Source organism: Bufo bufo, chromosome 1 (assembly GCF_905171765.1).
Source record: "Bufo bufo chromosome 1, aBufBuf1.1, whole genome shotgun sequence".
Taxonomy (NCBI): Eukaryota; Metazoa; Chordata; class Amphibia; order Anura; family Bufonidae; genus Bufo; species Bufo bufo.
The window spans coordinates 523,156,716-523,179,376 of NC_053389.1; the positions used below are offsets into that span (position 1 = coordinate 523,156,716).

The following is a 22,661-nucleotide window of genomic DNA, read 5'->3' on the forward strand; positions in this document are numbered from 1 at the left end:
ATCACTTTAATATTGGCCCAATCAACCGATCTAAGGACCCTTTACACAGGCCGACCACTGCAGGCAATTATTGGAAACAAACCATTTGTTTCTCATAACTGCCTGCTTGTTACAGGAGGTAGTATCTGCATTTATATACAGCAATCACCACATTTGTATGGGAATGAGTGATCGCTAGAGTCATGGTTTGTCCCTATAAACATTCATTGGGCATCAGATCCCTCTTTAAACAGCACAATCTGCTGCCCAGAAATGATCTAGGTGTCTGCATCAGCGATGCTTTCACCCAATGAATGAGCGAGAGATCAGCAGCACCTGGTGAGGAGTGTTCCTAAGAATGTTCCTTTCCGATAACTGCGCCGATCATTGGTCTGTGTCTGACCATATCATATGTTTGTGGTCTGCCTCCAACTGATCTAAAATGCATGGCCATCTTTACAGTGAAAGAACTCTAGCCCTCTCATCGGTCTCACCTTTCAGAGATAAATGGGTTGTCTCAGGACATTTCTTCAAAAGACAATCCACTCTTGGGTTCAGATGATCTCTGTAGATTTGGCTGACATCGCCATGCGCAAGTTGGTTTTATTACCCAGCACTCATTCATATGAATACATATTTTTCTAACACATGGCTGAGAAAACTGAAAACCGTTCCACTTTACCCATTTTCTATCATGCCCAAATGCCTAACCAAGATTATAGAAATACCTTACAATGCCTTTCTTTTAACAGAATCTGCAACTGCTGAATTTTAACCATAATCTTATATTAAGTTGTAACCAATGTTTAATTTTTATAGCTTATAAGTTAATGCAAACTAAGAAGACAGGTTGGCATCAGCAGGAGCTGCTCAAACCCACATGCAGTTGTGCATATATATAGGGGAGCAAGTCCTGCACTTGTGGCCCGTTGCTAATGGCAATCCCCAGCAAAATGCATACAATGGAGGATGCCCGCGGCGAACCACAAGTACCACAATAGACATCCTACACAAGGTAACAAGTGCGGATGTGATAATTAATATAACAATATAACAAAACAATAACAAACATAGGTGCACTCTGCAGTCTCACTAATTTTCAAACTGATTTTAAAATTGAGAGATTAGTCAACATGTCCTACGGTGTAGAACATGTCTTAAGCCCGGACACCACGACAAGGTTTCTCAAGTAGCCCGGGACCCTACACTCTCCTACCTGAGCCATATGGGCGATACCAGGAGCCAGTGGGCAAATTACAGGAGCATAGGGCCGACTCGCAAACAACTCACCAGTTACCTCCAGCATGTGGCCATGCTTGCAATGGGAGGAGGGAGGAGTCTGTGAGTCCCACTCAAGACTTGCTGATATAGCCCAGGCTTCACAGGTGCACCTAAATGTGACCTGTAGATGGAAAACAGGCACATTTAAATAGGAGTTTATACACCTCCAGGAATCTATATATACAAACTAAGAAGACAGGTTGGCATCAGCAGGAGCTGCTCAAACCCACATGCAGTTGTGCATATATATAGGGGAGCAAATCCTGCACTTGTGGCCCGTTGCTAATGGCAATCCCCAGCAAAATGCATACAATGGAGGATGCCCGCGGCGAACCACAAGTACCACAATAGACATCCTACACAAGGTAACAAGTGCGGATGTGATAATTAATATAACAATATAACAAAACAATAACAAACATAGGTGCACTCTGCAGTCTCACTAATTCTCAAACTGATTTTAAAATTGAGAGATTAGTCAACATGTCCTACGGTGTAGAACATGTCTTAAGCCCGGACACCACGACAAGGTTTCTCAAGTAGCCCGGGACCCTACACTCTCCTACCTGAGCCATATGGGCGATACCAGGAGCCAGTGGGCAAATTACAGGAGTATAAGGCCGACTCGCAAACAACTCACCAGTTACCTCCAGCATGTGGCCATGCTTGCAATGGGAGGAGGGAGGAGTCTGTGAGTCCCACTCAAGACTTGCTGATATAGCCCAGGCTTCACAGGTGCACCTAAATGTGACCTGTAGATGGAAAACAGGCACATTTAAATAGGAGTTTATACACCTCCAGGAATCTATATATACAAACTAAGAAGACAGGTTGGCATCAGCAGGAGCTGCTCAAACCCACATGCAGTTGTGCATATATATAGGGGAGCAAGTCCTGCACTTGTGGCCCGTTGCTAATGGCAATCCCCAGCAAAATGCATACAATGGAGGATGCCCGCGGCGAACCACAAGTACCACAATAGACATCCTACACAAGGTAACAAGTGCGGATGTGATAATTAATATAACAATATAACAAAACAATAACAAACATAGGTGCACTCTGCAGTCTCACTAATTCTCAAACTGATTTTAAAATTGAGAGATTAGTCAACATGTCCTACGGTGTAGAACATGTCTTAAGCCCGGACACCACGACAAGGTTTCTCAAGTAGCCCGGGACCCTACACTCTCCTACCTGAGCCATATGGGCGATACCAGGAGCCAGTGGGCAAATTACAGGAGCATAGGGCCGACTCGCAAACAACTCACCAGTTACCTCCAGCATGTGGCCATGCTTGCAATGGGAGGAGGGAGGAGTCTGTGAGTCCCACTCAAGACTTGCTGATATAGCCCAGGCTTCACAGGTGCACCTAAATGTGACCTGTAGATGGAAAACAGGCACATTTAAATAGGAGTTTATACACCTCCAGGAATCTATATATACAAACTAAGAAGACAGGTTGGCATCAGCAGGAGCTGCTCAAACCCACATGCAGTTGTGCATATATATAGGGGAGCAAGTCCTGCACTTGTGGCCCGTTGCTAATGGCAATCCCCAGCAAAATGCATACAATGGAGGATGCCCGCGGCGAACCACAAGTACCACAATAGACATCCTACACAAGGTAACAAGTGCGGATGTGATAATTAATATAACAATATAACAAAACAATAACAAACATAGGTGCACTCTGCAGTCTCACTAATTCTCAAACTGATTTTAAAATTGAGAGATTAGTCAACATGTCCTACGGTGTAGAACATGTCTTAAGCCCGGACACCACGACAAGGTTTCTCAAGTAGCCCGGGCTACTTGAGAAACCTTGTCGTGGTGTCCGGGCTTAAGACATGTTCTACACCGTAGGACATGTTGACTAATCTCTCAATTTTAAAATCAGTTTGAGAATTAGTGAGACTGCAGAGTGCACCTATGTTTGTTATTGTTTTGTTATATTCTTATAAGTTAATGACAAAAATATTATTAAAAAGTCAAACAGAAAGATGTTCTCTTAGACTCCAAGGTTCATTCTTTCTATTCATAACCATATAGAAATGCCTATCCCAGAACATGGTATACACATAGTGGGGATGATCCACTAAAAATGTCTAAAAGAAAAACTGATTATCAGATCTGGGTGGCATTTTCACTACTGCTATTAGTCATAACGGTAAGCCAATATTATGCAAAGTTAGTGAATTGAAATATGTGAATAGACTGACCACGATAATAGGGGAATAGTGTTATACATAATTGCAACAAGCTCAGATCCAACAATGTTTTTGTCACATTATGTAATAGATAGGTAAGGTCACACAAACAGTAACTAAGGTGAAAAAAGGAAAAGTAACTCATTAACTGGGGGTCTAATGTTACTGTATCCGGCTATAGGTAGGGTTTGTTTGTTTTTTGTAGTCATTTGATTCAGATATTATCTTCGGATGACCTCTAGTATTTATCGGTTTCCTCTTCGATCCCCGTGTTGAGAAAACAAAGACTCTGTGTCTTGCCTGGCTTCCTCCAGAAAACTTGAGTTGGATTGTAGAAATCACAACCAGATGTTATTTACCCAAATTTGCATGAAAATAAAGCCTAGTTGTTAAAGGGAATGGATCATCAAAAAGGACCTCTTGTTGAAATAACATTTTTATGCTAAATATGTTGCGATTTTTGTTTTACTTTTCCATGTCACTATCTATATTAAAACTAAATAAATACATTTTTCGGGTTAGGCCATTAGGCATAATAATATGTTGTGACTTTCTTTTTTGTACAGTACTACAGGTAACGTGTCAGTAGCTATTACATCATCATCACACGCAGAATTACAATGATAGCACCTCTATATAGATAACACAGGATCCACCATTCACAATAGGTGATATCTTCTTCCTCCTGACTTCTACAGAGGTCACAGAGCATGTCTAGTGAACTCTCCCATAGAAGTCAAAGAGGTCCTCTCCTGTTTATTCTGTCTATGGCCCATAGCTGCTTTCACAGAACAGGAAGTTGTGACCACTGTGACATCTTCATAGTTTTAGAAATATTTTTTAAATATACATAAGGACATGGAAATTTAAAAACCAATCAAAAATTTGAAAAACAAATATGTTTAACTTTAAAATTTCCTTTAAACAATAGGTCATAGTCTGATGACACATTCCCTTTAAGCGCTAAGTAATTGAAAATCTGTTGTGGTAAAAGTAGCAGAAATCTGCCCACATTTTACTTAGGATCTGTGTCATAAGTCACATATATAATATTCCCGGCTTAAAATTTCTCTTGTTCATTTGTATACAGGTGCTCAATATAATAACAGTACTAGAAATTGCTTTGCGATTATTGTATAGTGCTATGTGTATAGAAGTTACCAAAATGACCTTTGTTTGGTTCATTTAGCTTCAAACTTTGTTAAACATTTAAGGGGTTTTCTGAGCTATATTAACTGATGACCTATCTTCTGGATCAGTCTTCTGTCCAACACCCGGGACCCTCGCCGATCATCTGTTTGAGAAGGCATCGGTGCTCATAGTAGCAAGGCTCCATTCTCTTAGCTGTGCATTGTACAATGGCTGTGCTTGGTAACACAGTTCATCTCCATTCACTTCAATGATAGAGGACAGGTCATCAGTTAGAAAATTTCAGAAAACCCCTTTGAAGACCATATATACCATTTCAACTAAAATTTAAAATGAAGGAAACAGACTTTACAGATGTACCAAGTTGAAACTCTTAACTCATCATGATATCCCGAAACAAAAGCCATTTGAAAAGCAATTGAAGGTGTCAGCTGAATACAACTAGTTTAGTTAACATGTGTGTAAGATCTACTACATCTGTATTAGAAATGTCCCACCATTTTGTGTCTATAGCTCCTATGCAGATCTAAGCATCTCTATGGTGACAAAAAACAAACAAGCCCTATGTAGCATGATCCTATAGTCATACCTCCTTTCATCCATCCCCTACTACTTGTTATTATATTTTTGGCAGATAAGCAAAAGTAGGGGATATTTCAATAAAAAAAATTGTAAATGTGTTCATATGTGCTCCCACCCTTATTCCCATTTTTACAGCATGCACTTGTTTTATTATCATCTTACATTTTTTTCTCATATTTTAAGGAAGAGACGCTCTTATGTACATCCCTTCAAATGAAAGTATGGAGGCAAACTGCAAGGAAAAGCTGGAACTTGTTGAGTTTATGCAATTAACTAAGGCAAGTACTATATTATAGGGTTTTTCTAGACTCCTGATATTTATGACCTATACTCAGGATAGGTCATAATTATCTAATGGGTAAGGGTCTTAAGGGTCTGACTCCCCACACCCTCATGAGGAGCTGTCCCCTGTAGCTTCTGGTGCTAGAGCTAGCAATTTGAATGGAAAAGGAAGCATAGCTGAGTTCATACTATAGAGGCTGTGCTAGGTTGCTGCACTGTAGCTCCAATTGAAGTGAATAGTTCCAGCATTAGAGACTGCAGGGAAGAGCTAATCAAGGAGGTGCAGGGTGTCAGAACATCACCAAGTAGATATTAATTATCTATTCTGAGGATAGGTCACAAGTATCAGGAGCCTGGAAAACCCCTCTAACATGCAAATTTTATGACCTAAACTGTGTTTATAAAACTAATAATATTTTTATTATATTAGCATAGAACAGGGGTGGGCCAATGGCCGAAATACGGCCATACTTTGTAATCCCCATGCCATCAGCTGTGTCTCTGAGCACAAATCCTCACGACTCTGGATTAAAGGTTCTGTTCCTACAATCAGGGACAGTGACAGTCAGGGACCCGTGGAGAAGACATAGTGGCTTTGCCGCCTCTGCATTCTCCTCAGATTGGTGCATAGCAAAAATAAATGTAAAAAAATAAATAAAAAAAATGATAAAAATAGAATAATAAAGTATAATAAAATACAAATAATAATAAAAAAATAATAAAACTCCTACTCTAACGAAAACTGTCTCTCGTGAAACTTCATATTGTATATCAAAATGGAATAAATACTTTACAGTGGCTCAACCTCCTATACCGCCTGGGAACGGTGCACACCCCTTGCGGCCTACCCCTGGTCGCAATAGAAAAATGAAAAGTGGTATGTGGGTGTAGGGGGCACTCAACTACCTGGAACCAAATGGACACAGATGTATGCTGGATGCGGTATAACTAATTATTATATTTATTATCAATTAGCATATCAATAAAACATATCATATATATCATATAATATCACACATAAAAGGCGCCGAAGTAACAATAATAATACACAATCTTAAAAATGCCAAATAGTAATCAGTGATGATGTAGCATGGTCAGCTGACCAGCTGACTGCTCGTGATAAAAACTGTCGCTACCACCTCGTTGTGATAGCACGGATATTCCCACGATAGGGCAATGAGGCAAAAGAATGGCTGTTTCTAACTGCTGATTTGGCTCCAATCCACACTGTCACGTAAATATATGCGTGTATACCACTTTCACAATGTCAATTCAGCGTTCCAACTACTAGGTGGCTATAGGATGATATTCATTCGCCACAGATATGTTGCTTACGGCCTGCTGACATATATCGCTGCAACGTACTGACTCGGTACTGATGAACTTCGTATTATTATGGCCAATAAATGTCCAGTCAGGGCATTTATAGATAGATTAGTATCAATGTTCTTTACATTACCCCTCCAGACGACCGATGTGGTACTGCAGTTCCTGTAGAATAGGTCAAGTCTGCATGCGGTCCGCGGCGTCCAAGTGGATCTGTAGGACCTTCCTGGTTTCTCACGTGTTCTCTGGTCACGTGATCTGAATCGACCCACGTGATCTGGTGGGGAGGAGTATCGGAGACTGTGACGGCTTGTGGCTTTTATAGTAGTAAGGCGCGCGCCTGCTTCACTATTTCTTTGCTGAAGATGGTTGTTCCTTAAAAGTCTTTCAGAACGTCATGCCATATATCGGCTCCTTTGAATCCTGTAGCTGCTATCACCAAACGCGTTTCGGGGTCTTAACTTGCCCCTTCCTCAGTGGTCAGCAGCATACTAAAAGATCAGTCCTTATATAGAGGGTCTAATTAGGATGAGGAGGTATCTCATTTGTTTAAGGATCCCAAAAGGTCCGAACTGGATACATCCACTCAGGAACCGGATTGTCAGCTATTTAGACCCTTTTTGTATTTCTGTATCTATATATATATATATATATATATATATCTCCATAGCAAGTTTCATATTGAAATCATAGGTATATTTATACATAATAATAAATGGCAGTAAGGTAGTACACAGAAACCATATCAATAACAGTATACACTCAACTACCATAATATTTATTGCTGTTTGCCCACAAATATTTCGCAATTATTTCACAATTGCCTCAAAATTTCTCGTTGTATTGCCAATCATTTTCAATTTTCTCTAGCGTTTTTCGCTAGCAATCCTTAGCTTGTGTGGTTTTTCTATGAATTTCATTACATCTTGGATCATTTGAATAGGTCTATAGGCTAGCACACGGACATCACATAAATATCGGTGTACATTATCCTACCATATCGATCTTATTATTCTCTCACTATTATTTCTCGAATTCTCTGATTATCTCGAAATTTTGCTCCATTGCATTAACGATTTATACTAGTATTTATTTATTTACTGGCGATTTTTCTTTTTAGGATAATTCTATAGATTTATCTGTATTTATATAGGTACAGTATAAATGAGGCACATTAGATTGGATTGAATATACTTAATGTTAAAATATAAATACTAAATATATATATATATATATAGGGTAAAAAATATAAAAAATATATATACGGACTCTAAAATTACACATTACAAGTGGGGTTAGTGTAAGCGTAAAAATACTTTCGAGGGGTAAGGACTATGCAAACGGATGCAATGATGTTACAGCTTCACACACGTCAATTGTAGCAGGAGGCTTCCAAAAGTGTAGGGCTTCTAATAGTGTAGGAGTTATGGGGGCAACTGTCGAACAGGAAGGGGGAATCAGGGTGCTGATAAACAGCCAGACACTCGATCCCCCATTGCCGGGTAGTTGAGTGCCCCCCTATACCCACATACCACTTTGTATATCAAAATGACTGGTGCAAAATAATGAACTCATAATTCATTTTAGTTTGCATGTTTAAAGAATAAGGAGCTATAGTTGGAAAAAAAGAAAACGACTTTTTAAAAATGTGCCCCCCTTTAATCCCCTATTACACTGTATGATTTCCAGGCCAATTACTGGGAACAGGTGCTTATCAGACAATAAACAAGCATCTTTCAGAATGAAAGATGTATGATTATCGACAGCACAGCCTCCTCTGTATTCAGGGGTGTGCTTCTGATAATCAACAGAACTGAATGAAGGAGGAATGACTTTGGTAGCGATCAGTCTTCCCCCACTCTCTTTGCATCGGCCTGTGTAATAGTGCAAATCTTCAGTTTTTTAAAGCAATGTTGCAATGTGGCCCCCAGTCCAAAAAAGGATGCGCACCACTGGTATAGAGCACCCTGTAATGTTTTATTTGTATTATTTACATTTAATTTAAATGGTCTGTAAAGTCACAGGAACATCTAGGCTGACGAGAAGCTTACATTCTGTATTTTTCTAAAGATATTTAATAATAAAAAGCTTTACATTTGATTGTATTTGATCTGAGATAGTAGCAAGGCAGGTTGACATGTCCCTGGTCCCCTAGGTGAGGAATGGTCATTATTCAAGAGTTATGTCCACTCCAACCATTCATCAAAGACACAGAGCTGAGTGTCAGAAGTTGTCAGTGAAGTGGAAAGTAATTTACTGACAGCTACAAACATAAATCCATCTCTAGTGCATGATGTCCACCTAACACTTGAGCAATCATCTCATGAGTGGTTGATACTAAACAGTTTGTATTTGAAGAGTATATTGGTTTGGATGTCTATAGCCATATATCTATTCTGTTACAAATAGAGAGTAGCTCTAGAACTACATAAATGGCAACTTATACCTTAACCAGCATATACAATGCAGCTCATATAAATGATGCATGTTGCCAATTCCCTGATTTCTGCGCTTCCCCCAAAGATTATATGTAAGAAGATAAAAGGGGTTGTTCCAAGATTTAAAAGGGGTTGTGCCATAAACTACTTTTCACTCTAAAGTTTATTTTCATCAAGTACTCTAGCTCCCGTTACCTTTTAGATTGTTTTTAGTTTGTATTTTTTCTAATTTACCTCATTTGCAGTTTTTTTCTCATCTCCCGTGTTTGACCTAGTTCTTCATGTGACTACTGTCCCATCATGCTTTAGGGCAGTGAGGTGTGTCCTGACATCAGCAGGACATGTCACACTAATCAGCTCAATTTTTACCTCCGCAAATTCAAAATGCTCTTTGTTACTGGATTTATAACAGACACAACTAGTGTCCCCCAAAAATAATTGTGCTAAGCTGATAGTGCTCACAGCAATAGTGCTACCAAGTCCTACCAATAGTAATAATTCTCTACCACAGTGCCCTTATTAATGGTGCCCCTACAGTGCTACCAATAGTAACAACGCCCCCCTATTGTGCCCCAGAAGTGATAATGCTCCCCAGTAGTGCCCATATTAGTAATCATGTTCCCCATAGTTCCTCAGTAGTGATAAAGCCCACCATAACTCCCCCTATAATTCCCACAGTAAAAGTAGAGCCCACCCAAATGTCCCAGTAGTAATAATTCCCAATAACTAATAATGCCGACCTATAGTGCCCCTAGTGCCCCAGTAGTAATAAAGCCAACCACACTGCCCCTCGTTGTATTAAAACCCCTACCATGTGTACCTGTAGTAAATATGCCCCCTTATAGGTTCCAAAGTAGTACTAATGCCCCCTAAAGTGCCCCCAGTAGTAATAAAGCCAACCACACTGCTCCCAGTTGTAATAAAGTCCCCATAGTATGCCATAGAAGTAATTAGGTCAGTCTATAGTGTCCCCAGTAGTACTAATGCCCTCTAATGTGCTCAAGTAAAAAAATATCCCCTTATAATGCTCCCAGTAATATTAATGACCCCAGTGGTGCCCCAATAGTAATAAATCTCCCATAATGTAATAAACAATGTCCCTTCATATGGCCCGTTTAATGACCCCATAATGCTTCCTCGGTTATAATAGTGACCAACCCTTAGTGCCCCTATTGTGCGGCCGCAGTTATAATAATTACCCCCATAGTTCCTCAATAGTGCTGCCGTAATTATAATAATGATGCCCCACACAGTGCCCCCAATAGTGATGCCCCAGTTACTATAATAACCTTCCCCCCACAGTACCCCAACAGGGATGCCCCATTTATAATTATGACCCCCCCCCCCCCCATAGTAGCCCAGTAGTGCTGCCCTAGTTATTTTAATGACCCCCACCTACAGTGTCCCAAGTTGGCAAATTAAAATAACAAACACAAATACTTACCTTTGTGGAGCAGGACACAGGCCTCTTCTGGTCTGCATCCTTAGCTGCTTGCAACCCAACTCAGGCCGTGCAATGTTGATGACATGATTGCACTGCCTGCGCTGGCCTCTAATAAGCTAGTGCCTTTAGCCTATGAGAGTGAGTGGCAGGGCAGGGAGACACTGGCTCACTTGCACCCCCGGAACATTCAACTGTATCACTGTCCTCAGGATACAGTTGAATACTGTACTGCTAGGACAGTCCCACATACCGCTTTACTCTACAGCATGTACCCCCGAGGATACTGTAGAGTGGGACAAGTGTGGAGGACAGGTCTGGTGCAAGGATTTCTGCCACCCTAGGCAAAAGCTAATTTTGCCGCCCCTTGACTCCTTTGGCCTGCCCCTTTTTTGTTGGCCACCTATTTAATGATTGTTGCATGCAACATTTTACTTGGCCAGCTAATTTTAGATATTCTATTGCAGTGCCGTTACAATCCCTCCTCCCCCCAATCAGCCTTTCGACCAAATAATAAAAATAGTAAAATAGAACATTTAATTAAAACATTAATAAAACATTTTCTCATATGCAAAACATACAGTCAGGTCCATAAATATTGGGACATCAACACAATTTTAACATTTATGGCTCTATACACCACCACAATGGATTTGAAATTAGATGTGCTTTAACTGCAGACTGTCAGCTTTAATTTGAGGGTATTTACATCCAAATCAGGTGAACGGTGTAGGAATTACAACAGTTTGCATATGTGCCTCCCACTTGTTAAAGAACCAAAAGTAATGGGACAATTGGCTTCTCAGCTGTTCCATGGCCAGGTGTGTGTTATTCCCTCATTATCCCAATTACAATGAGAAGATAAAAGGTCCAGAGTTTATTTGAAGTGTGCTATTTGCATTTGGAATCTGTTGCTGTCAACTCTCAACATGAGATCCAAAGAGCTGTCACTATCAGTGAAGCAAGCAATCATTAGGCTGAAAAAACACAACAAACCCATCAGAGAGATAGCAAAAACATTAGGCGTGGCCAAAACAACTGTTTGGAACATTCTTAAAAAGAAGGAACGCACTGGTGAGCTCAGCAACACCAAAAGACCCGGAAGTCCACAGAAAACAACTGTGGTGGATGACCGAAGAATTCTTTCCCTGGGGAAGAAAACACCCTTCACAACAGTTGGCCAGATCAAGAACACTCTCCAGGAGGTAGGTGTATGTGTGTCAAAGTCAACAATCAAGAGAAGACTTCACCAGAGTGAATACAGAGGGTTCACCCCAAGATGTAAACCATTGATGAGCCTCAAAAACAGGAAGGCCAGATTAGAGTTTGCCAAACTACATCTAAAAAAGCCTTCACAGTTCTGGAACAACATCCTATGGACAAATGAGACCAAGATCAACTTGTTCCAGAGTGATGGGAAGAGAAGAGTATGGAGAAGGAAAGGAACTGCTCATGATCCTAAGCATACCACCTCATCAGTGAAGCATGGTGGTGGTAGTGTCATGGTGTGGGCATGTATGGCTGCCAATGAAACTGGTTCTCTTGTATTTATTGATGATGTGACTGCTGACAAAAGCAACAGGATGAATTCTGAAGTGTTTCGGGCAATATTATCTGCTCATATTCAGCCAAATGCTTCAGAACTCATTGGACGGTGCTTCACAGTGCAGATGGTCAATGACCCAAAGCATACTGCAAAAGCAACCAAAGAGTTTTTTAAGGGAAAGAAGTGGAATGTTATGCAATGGCCAAGTCAATCACCTGACCTGAACCCGATTGAGCATGCATTTCACTTGCTGAAGACAAAACTGAAGGGAAAATGCCCCAAGAACAAGCAGGAACTGAAGACAGTTGCAGTAGAGGCCTAGCAGAGCATCACCGGGGATGAAACCCAGCATCTGGTAATGTCTATATGTTCCAGACTTCAGGCTGTAATTGACTGCAAAGGATTTGCAACCAAGTATTAAAAAGTGAAAGTTTGATTTATGATTATTATTCTGTCCCATTACTTTTGGTTCCTTAACAAGTGGTAGGCACATATGCAAACTGTTGTAATTCCTACACCGTTCACCTGATTCGGCTGTAAATACCCTCAAATTAAAGCTGACCGTCTGCAGTTAAAGCACATCTTGTTCGTTTCATTTCAAATCCATTGTGGTGGTGTATAGAGCCAAAAATGTTAGAATTGTGTTGATGTCCCAATATTTATGGACCTGACTGTAAAATAGCAGCATTTCACATATACAGCAGCACGCACCTCTCACATCCAGGGTCTCCAGGTGACGTCTTCTCCAATGTAGATCTTCTCTGTCATCATCTTCTCCATTCGGTCTGGACACTTCTCTCAGCCGCCTCGTCTCTGCAGAGTGTGACACACAGACATCTTAGTGTCCTCACTTTTCTATCATCATCCTCCAACCTGGAGTCCCCACAGTGTTATCCTGCTGCTCGCTGTGCCCCGGCACCATTACCTACAAATGCTATCCTGAAGAAATAATAGTGCCCCCATAGTAATAATGGTGTATGTAATTTGCCCCCACACTGCCCCACATTATGTGATTTGCCCCCTACACTGCCCCACATTAAGTAATTTGCCCCCCACACTGCCCCACATTATGTAATTTGCCCCCCACACCGCCCCACATTATGTAATTTGCCCCCCACACTGCCCCACATTATGTGATTTCCCCCCCACACTGCCTCACACTGCGGTGTCCCCAGCAAGAGTGCGATCTACGTGGTGGCCTACTCTGTAACAGGTGGCGCCGGCCCTGGTGGAGGATCTAATCTTTAAGGTCTGTTGTGCAGCTGTAGGCCTAGAAAAAGCAGGATAGTCATACAATGCACTATACACACAGATAGCACTGTATGCATCTCCCTGTCATTTCCTTGTTCATGGGTGCTGAGCACCCGGTGCTCTATAGAGACATCAGACTTCCTGAACATTTTATACATATATTTGCCATACCACTAGAATACACACTGTTTTCCCAACTGGAAGTCTCTTTTGATCTTCAGCTTAAAAGGTGCCAGCTGTTCTATTTCTAGAGAGTGTTTTTATTAGGACTGTCATAGAGGTAATAAAAACATGACATATATTACTTTGTTGTACGCTAATAGAAAGCATGTAAGAAGACACTCTTTAAGCTGTTGCAGCTCTGTTACGACATTGAAACAATAAAGGGCCAACCATCTGCTTTATTATCATTATATTTTATTACATTTTATATTGTACCGCATGCTGTTCTACATTAGACCCAAGTACCTGCATGCTTGAAAGAGATTTAACTTGTGAGCCCTACTGAGAAAAAGGGCACCATGGCTGTCAACCGCCTGTAATTTCATAGATAGTCTGAAATATTGAAGACTACAGTATTAGCCAAGAAAAGGTGTGGACTCACTGTGTCATTAAACAGATTTGACTTAGGGCTTGGCTTCTCCTAAGCTCATTATCCAAGTTGCCCCCCCCCCCCCCCCCCCACCTTCGTCTTCACCCTCTCACCTTTGTACAGGGATCTGGACTTTACTGCAGGACAACCAAGAGGTTGCTATCTCTTGAACTAGTCATTGTTCAATGACAACTGGCCTAGATGGGCCAAGAGACTCTGGTGCATAGCACTCAGGGAAAGGACAAGTGCATGGTCAGTGGACAAGCAGAAATCAGGGCAGGCAGAGTTTGTTCAGTCCAGTAAACAGTCAGTAGGTCAGAACAGGTGGCACAGGATCAATACGATGAACAGGCAGTGGTCATGATGGTAGGAAAACGACCAATGCGATAAATAGACAGAAGTCATTCACAGGAGTTCAGAAGACACAAACACATTTGCAGAGTCTGGATTCGTTAAGGATCTTATTGCTCAAATAGCTTAAATAAGTGGCTTGGAAACTGATGCATGAAAGAGCTGTCATAAGACTCCTGAGCTCCTGCCCTTCCCTGCATGGGAGACCCATGCAGCACTTAAACTAGCCCACCATAAAAAGGCAGCTGCCTAACCTAAGGCCTAAGGCATCGTATAAAAGTGTACTGGTGGTCACAAAGCGGTTAAACTTAAATTCAGTACACTAATAAAGTAGCATGTCAGCCAGTTATGGCGAAGCATTCATACAAGCATAATAGATCAATTCATAAGTAAATCCTTGTTGGGCCATGTGTCCTATACAGATAATTCCATGAATTTCAGTCACAGGACAGGAAGGCAGAAGTGCTGTTATTTAGCTACATCAATAAGGCTACTTTATTTTTGTTCAGGGAATGAGATCAGAAATCTATTTGTTCTTTGTTATTATAGGATAGGATTTTCAGATCTGGGTCATTCACAGGATGAGTCAATTTTACCCTGACATTTGGAATATATCCTATACTGTTTTGTAGTGATGAGCGGCAGGGGCTATATTCGAATTTGCAATATTTTACAAATATTTTGTAGAATATTCATAATATATTCGTGAGTTTCGAGAATTCGAGATTATTTTATTGAATGCGAAAAATTGGCAATGTAAAAATTGCGTAATGTAAATACGTAACGCGAAATACAGGCGTGGGTCACTTTGGGTACATTTTTTAGGCTGCTAGAAGTTTATGAGTCTCTCCTGAGACTGGAGAAAATGGTTGGCACGGCAGAACATTGCAATAGCTTTATATGCAGATAGAGTGCTCCAATATATTCGCGACTGCTCTAATCGGCAGTGATTAGAATATTTTATCGTACTACGTGCAACTTCACATTTTAGCAGGTCTGACTACAGATTACTGATTGGTGCACTAAGTATTGTTGTGAACTTGACATTGCTTCCTTCTCATTGGTCCACAAGCATGAAGCAGAGAGGAATCATGTGTTCAGATGGAAAAAAATGCCAAATATTCGATATAACGAATATATAGCACTATATTCTGAATATTCGCGAATTCTCGAAGTGGAGATATTCGTGATAAAAATTTGCTATTCGAATATTCGTGCGCAACACTACTGTTTTGTTTCAGAAGGAACTGAACAAATGTCTTTTTAAATTTTAAACTTAAAGGGGTTCTCCAGAATTGATTTAAAATGGCTGCCAGCAACCTGTTCTAGAATGTGATCTGGACTGGTTGCCTGCACTACACACTGCGCTCTATTGTTGTTGGAGAACCCCTTAAATATAAAAAATAATTAAAGGCTATGTTCACAAATGTTTTATTATTGCTTTGTGCTCATCTTGAGCTAAAAATCATTTTTTCCAATTGGTCTTTATTAAACATTTGGAGCCCTTTTATATGTACAAATGTACAGGATCTGAATTTTCAGTCTGTTCCGTCAGGCAGCTCACCTGACGGACTCCTTATTTCTGATCTCTGACGTTATAACCACTCATTATAGCTTAATCTTTATTTTACTGATAAGAATGTGGCTTAAATAAGTGTTTTTGACCTTTTACTAATTGAGAGATAAGGCTTATTAGATGACTGGCACAAATAAAAAGTGAAAGTATCACTCACACAGCTAGGAAAAACAGTTAACCCTTTGTGACAGAACGTCAGATTTATTTTAGCCCAAAATGAATAAAGTGCTATCATAAAGAAAATTGTCTCCGAAAGTGTACATAGCCTTTAAAATCCTGGGCAACCCCTTTAAGGTGACCCTTGATTAGTCTTAATCTCAACTGCTTGGCTTTGTCTCAGCATTTATTTTCATTCAACATAGTACAGACTACTGTAGCAAAGAAAAGAACATATATAGAGCTGAACCTGATGGCACGACCACTTTATCATTTACCCCTTTGTCACATATTATAAATCACAAAGCTTGCAAATCCTGTAACTACCATAAAATGTTACATAATAATTGAACCAGAGCTCTGAAAAGCAGAGACAGATGTAGGAAAGAGAAAGAAACCTGTAGGTGAGGAGCTCAGGTTAGAGATCCATGACTGATATGATGGTCCTTTTTTAAGGGCTTTTACTGTGGGTCTGTCAGGCCTCAGGAAGAAGGGTTAGATATATGTGGAATAGAGCAGCAGACATGATGGAACCATGAAGCCAATGTGATCACAGCCAACAGTCACTGTAGAAGACAGAAAAAGGCAAGACTTCAAATGGAAGCCTTTGTTGTTGCTCCCTCTGTGTTTCATACATGGGACATATTCTAGCAGTTCTAAGAATTGTAAGAATGTGGATGTGCAGGGTCATGACTGGGTATAAACTGGCAAAAGGACAGGCATGGTAAATGCATTTCATGTAACAGGTCTTTGTAACACATACTGTTCATATTTTGCAGGAGAACCTACTGCCACAAATGCAGCAGATATTATGCATAAAAGATGAGATTTGTCGGCTGGCGGCACACTTCCCAGGTATACAGCAACAGCAAACAATTTTCTTTGAAGAGTCTTCTGTTTAGGTTATTTCCTGAAACTTGAAAGAGAAGGTTTAGCAACGTCTTTTTTTCTTTCTTAATTGTGTAAGAATTACTGAACAAATACTGAATATAATATACTTGAAAGCAATCCACCAAAGCCTTCATGTACTGTCCTGGAAGCTTCATTGTCATTCAGAATGTGTGCAAAAGTCTGCTGATGTGTGAAAGTCTAAACCTCCAGCTGCTATAGAGGCACATTATCCTCTAAAGCAGGGATCAGCAACCTCTGGCGCACCAGCTGTTCCGAAACTACAACTCCCAGAATGCTTGATTCACTTCTGTGGGGTCAGAAGAACAGTTGAGCAAGTTTGCATGCTGGGAGTTGTAGTTTTACAGCAGTTGGAGTGCCAAAGGTTGCTGATCCCTGCTCTAAAGCAATGCTAACATCATTGTTCCTCATCCTCAATAGGTGCACTTTTGCAATCTTTTTTTATTGCTTCAAATGTATATTAATCAAGTCTGCAAATAATCTTAACTGAAATCAGCTACAGTTTTGTGTCTACAGCTTTTACAGACCTATGTGTGTCCATGGTAACAGACTACATACCTTCACTGTGTAGTCTGGTCCTAGAGTCTTTTGTTACTACTCCTGCGCCTGTGTCTTAAGGGCCCTTTACACGGGCCGAGAATCTGCAAGATAATCGCTTCTTAGCGTTCATAGGAACACTCGTTAGTGATTATCTGGGGGAGTAAAAGTGCCACCAATTACCCGATACACAAGCAAAATGCTCGTTCACTGAGCAATAGATCTTTCATGTGGACACAAAAATCGCCCTAAAAATGAAGCAGTTGTTTAGCTGTGCCCCTTTGCTGTATCTTTTTTTCAAATTTGTTGTTTGTGTTGCCGGACGCAATTAAAAAAACTTTCATAAATCCTTCACTTTCACCTATTTTCTCTTGCACATTATGTCGCTTTTGTGAAGGATTTAATAAATGTACCCAGTGTATATATTGGTATATGTGAACACTCGATTTGCCCAATTTTTGGAAGCATTACACCAATGATCCCCCTAAGGCTAATTTCACACTTGCAGCAGAGTGATCCGGCAAGCAGTTCCGTTGGCGGAACTGCCTGCCGGATCCGGCAATCTGCATGCAAACGAACAGCATTTGTAGACGTATCCAGATTCGGATCCGTCTCACAAATGCATTGCAAGAACGGATCCGTCTCTCCGTTTGTCATAAGGACAAGTGGATCAGTTTAAAAAAAAATTCACATTTTTACCAGTCTGCGCATGCGCAGACCAGCAGGACGGGTCCGGCGTTGCAGTATTTTTGATTCCGGATCCGGCACTAATACATTTCAATGTAAATCCGGCCTTCCGGTAACTGATCCGGAATTTTGGACGGAGATAATACAGCAGCATGCTGGGGTATTTCCTCCGTCCAAAACTCCGTTCAGTGACTGAACTGATGACATCCTGATGCATACTGAACGGATTTATCTCCATTCAGAATTCATGAGGATACAACTGATCAGTTCTTTTCCGGTATTGAGCCCCTATGACGGAACTCGGTGCCGGAAAAGAAAAACGCTAGTGTGAAAGTACCCTTAAATAGTCATATGGTTAACCAACTAAAAAAGAAAGGCTATCTGCATCTAGCAGATGTGCTACATATATAGCTTACAACGAGTCGATGATGGCTAGTCAGACTTTCATTACAGCAGCCTCCGTGCCCTCTTTCCGAGTCCTGTCCTCACTCCGTCGCCCTCAGCTCTCTCTCATCTCCAAAATGCTTCCTGGACTCACATGGATGCTACAATCAGCTGGTGGCCTGTTCCTTTAAGTTGCCCAATGTGTGTTTGTGTCTGGCCTTCTTAGATGTTTTATACTCCAAAATACAATGCTGGGGATTGGCATAGGCCTCGTGGAGGCACCAACACCAACCCAGCGATCACACACAGTAATGGCAGCAGCTACCCCAAGTAATAGAGCGCTAGGCTCAGAGCTGGCTGGAGCACATCATCATTACTTAGGAGAGGGGGCTGAGAGATGGCAAGAATCGGGCAGTGTTAGGACCATATGAGTAGAGATGGCCTTGCGGTTTGCCCGGCGGTCGTTCCGCAGCAAACTTTGCTTGGTCGTGGTTCGCCGAATGGGCAAAGATATGTCGATGTCCGCAGGCGCCATATTCTTTTACATTGTGAATAACTTTGACCCATGACACATCCATCAGGTGGTACAGGACAGCCAATTGAGTAGTTTCAGCACATGGACACCCCCTACCTTATAAATAAACCCGATCTGGCCGCCATTTTATATTCAGTCTTTTGCCAGTGTAGGGAGAGGTTGCTGTGTGGAGCATGAACAGGCTGTTAGGGACAACAAACGCTAGCTAATAGGGCCACAAAAGTCCTTTTAAGGACTGGTATAGGTGTGCTATCGATAGGTGTGACTTACTGAGGAGTGTGATATACTTATAATATACTTTATAACATAGAAAGTATATTATAGTGCATTTGTATTGTGCAGCAGTTGTGTATATTTCTGCTGTGATACTGCAGCTATACAGAGGGGCAAACACTCTTGGAACAAATAATTTCAACTGGTGTGATATACCAGTTGCCCCCCCCCCCAAAAAAAAAGTGATTGAGGCAGGGGTGTTATATACCAATAATATACTTTCTATATAGTGCATTTGAGTAGTGCAGCATTTGTTTGTGGTTTTGCTGCGTTACCGCAGCTACACAGTGTGACAAACGCTATTGGAACAAATAATTTCAACTGGTGCGATATACCAGTTGCCCCCAAAAAACTGATTGAGGCAGGGGTGTGATATACCTTCTTCCACAAATACTGCTCTTCTATAGGGACTTTTGTCACAGGGTCATTTTGAAAATAACAGGCAGAGGAAGAGGCAGGCCATTCCGCAGGGGTGGTAGGGGTCGGGCAGGCGCACCAGACCGGAGCCTAAGTGGGAAGTTGCAGAAGGTGCGTGCGATTACGTCAAAGGATGCACCAGAGCTGGTTGAGTGGCTCACTCAGCCTTCCTCTTCTGCAACTTCCTCATCCTCTCTATCTGCACCCTCTTTGCTCTCTGCTGTGTGCACCCCCAAAAACACCACCACCACCATATCCCCTCCGCTTGAGTTAGAGGAATTATTTTCCCATCTATTCCAAGACCTTACCGATGTGCAGCCATTCTTGGCATCGGATCAGGAAGACAAGGTATCAACTGTCGCCACCTAGCAGTCTGACAACAGTACTCAGATCAGCCAAAGGAGGGTGGTCCCAACTGTTGCTGCCTACTCCGAGATCTGTAATATCAGTGGTGGTGAAGGTGACGATCATGACGTGTCCATAGACGTCACGTTGGTGCCCACAAGAGAGGAAGAGGAGGGGAGTTCAGAGGGAGAGACGGAGCAGCAGATAGGGAGGAGAAGGAGTTGAAGCAGGCAGAACTTACAGGAGGCAAAAAGCAGACTGCTAATGTATCTGGAATGAGCCATCCACCATGCACACATCCACATCTGGCGCTCCCAGGACTCCGGCACATGGCTCTGCAGTGTGGGCTTTTTTTAACGTGTCCGCTGATGACAATAGTGTTGCCATCTGCAGCCCGTGCTGTCAACGCATAAGTTGCGGTAAGCCCAACACTCACCTGGGGATGGCCGCCTTAAGAAGGCACCTGTCCTCCCATCACCAAGCCCAGTGGGAGCAACACCATCAGAAGCCACAAAGCCACACTCTCTGCGCTCCACGTCCTGCCTCTTCTCCTTCTCTCTCCTCCCATTTGTCCTCCACTCCATCTTCCACCGTGCCGTCGTCACGTTCATCTGGCAAAAGGCAGGCTTCCGTGGCCCAAATGTTCGTAAATAACCCTTTTGCCCAACGGCTGACCGCTGGCTTGTCGGAACTGCTAGCCCGCCAACTACTGCCATATAAACTGGTGGACTCGGAGGCCTTTACAAAATTTGTGGCCATTGGCACACCGCAATAGAAGGTCCCCAGAAGGAAATATTTCTCCCGGAAGGGCATCCTGGAGCTTTATGGCCACGTTTAGCGGCAAGTAAATGTATCTCTGGTACACAGTGTCGGTGCTAAGATACATCTGACCACAGACACGTGGTCTAGCAAACACGGGCAGTGAAGGTACATAACTTTTACTGCCAACTTGATGAACCTTCTGACAGACGTCAAGCATGCAACCAGTGGCACCCGTGTGGATTTGGCGTTACCGCCACGGATTGCATGCAGGCCTGCCTCTTCTCCTCCTCCTCCTACTCCATCCTCCGTCTCCTCCTCGGCTGTATCCTCCTTTTCCACTGCTACCGCCTCTTCCGCTGCGCCCCCCAAGCTCCCCAGAACCTATTCAACGTGCCAGATGAGACGTTGACATGCTGTGCTGCGGTTGTTGTGCCTGAAAGCCAAGAGCCTCACCGGTCCTGCATTCCTTTTAGCTTTGTGCTCACAGGCCAATCAGTGGCCAACCCCGCTCAATTTGACAGTTGGTAAAGTGGTGTGCGACGTTGCCAATCTGCTGAGCGCGCTGAAACAGGGCAAAATGACACACGTGCCGTGCATGGCACACGTCCTGAATATAGTAGTGCAGCGATTCGTTGCCAATTACCCCAGGGTCCAGGACGTATTGCGGCAGACCAGGAAAATCTCTGGCCATTTTAGAAGATCTTACACAGCAATGGCTCGCCTTGCTGACGTTCAGCGGCGACACCTGCCCGTCAGACATCTGATTTGTGACTGCCCGACACGCTGAAACTCCACCTTGTATATGCTTGATAGGCTGCTCCAGCAGAAACGTGCTGTTAACGACTACCTGTACGATCTCTGCGGCAGGACAGGTTCTGGGGAGCTTGGTTTCTTTTCACGAGCCAGTTGCTGCTCATGCACGACGCATGCAGACTTCTGCGGCCATTTGATGAGATCACCAAACTGGTCAGTCGCAGCCAAAATGAATGAGGCATGGATCTCGGAGGAATTCAACACATGTGATGACCATGTTTAATTGAATTTCCTCATGACAGCCCACAAATATCCGCCACCACCCAGAAAAAATAATGGTCCCTGTCTTAGGTAAATACAGCGGCATAAAAGGCTTTTTCTGTCAGGTGAATGCCTAATGTTTTAGGCCTCGGAGGAATTTAACATCTGTGACGACCACATGTTTCAACTATTATCATTAGGGTTTTTTTCAAGAGGGGGGATTTCGTTAGCCATGTTTTTAATCCAATTTTATATTTTTAGTTCTTTTAAACATATGTATTTGACCTGTAGTTGTACTGGCCTTCAGTAATATTGATATCCATTGACTGTCTAATAGACCTCCAGCCACATACTTACTTGTTCTTTTCTATCCGCTGAATGCATGATTTTTGGGGCCTGTAGTCCACTGATGTGCTGTAAAATTGATATCCAATGACCGTGTAATCTACCTCCAGCCTCTTACTTACTTGTTCTTTTATGTCCGCTGAATGCATAATTTTTTGGGCCTGTAGTCCTCTGGCCTGCTGTAAAATTGATATCCAATGACCGTGTAATCTACCTCCAGCCACATACTTACTTGTTCTTTTCTGTCCGCTGAATGCATACTTTTTTGGGCCTGTAGTCCACTGGCCTGCTGT

At 42.1% G+C, this 22,661-nt stretch overlaps 1 protein-coding gene across 3 annotated transcripts in view; it reads left to right on the top strand.

Annotated features, from left to right (window-relative positions):
• The window catches only part of CPED1 (cadherin like and PC-esterase domain containing 1), a 463,541-nt gene that overhangs the window by 57,406 nt on the left and 383,474 nt on the right, over positions 1-22,661 (top strand). For all 3 annotated transcript variants that reach the window (XR_005774778.1, XR_005774791.1, XM_040411583.1), the window contains exons 3-4: positions 5,385-5,479; positions 16,940-17,015. Coding sequence is in view for 1 of the 3 variants with exons in the window: in XM_040411583.1 (XP_040267517.1) it covers positions 5,385-5,479; positions 16,940-17,015 (171 nt within the window). In the remaining 2 variants the exon portion in view is untranslated. The remainder of the gene's footprint in view (positions 1-5,384; positions 5,480-16,939; positions 17,016-22,661) is intronic.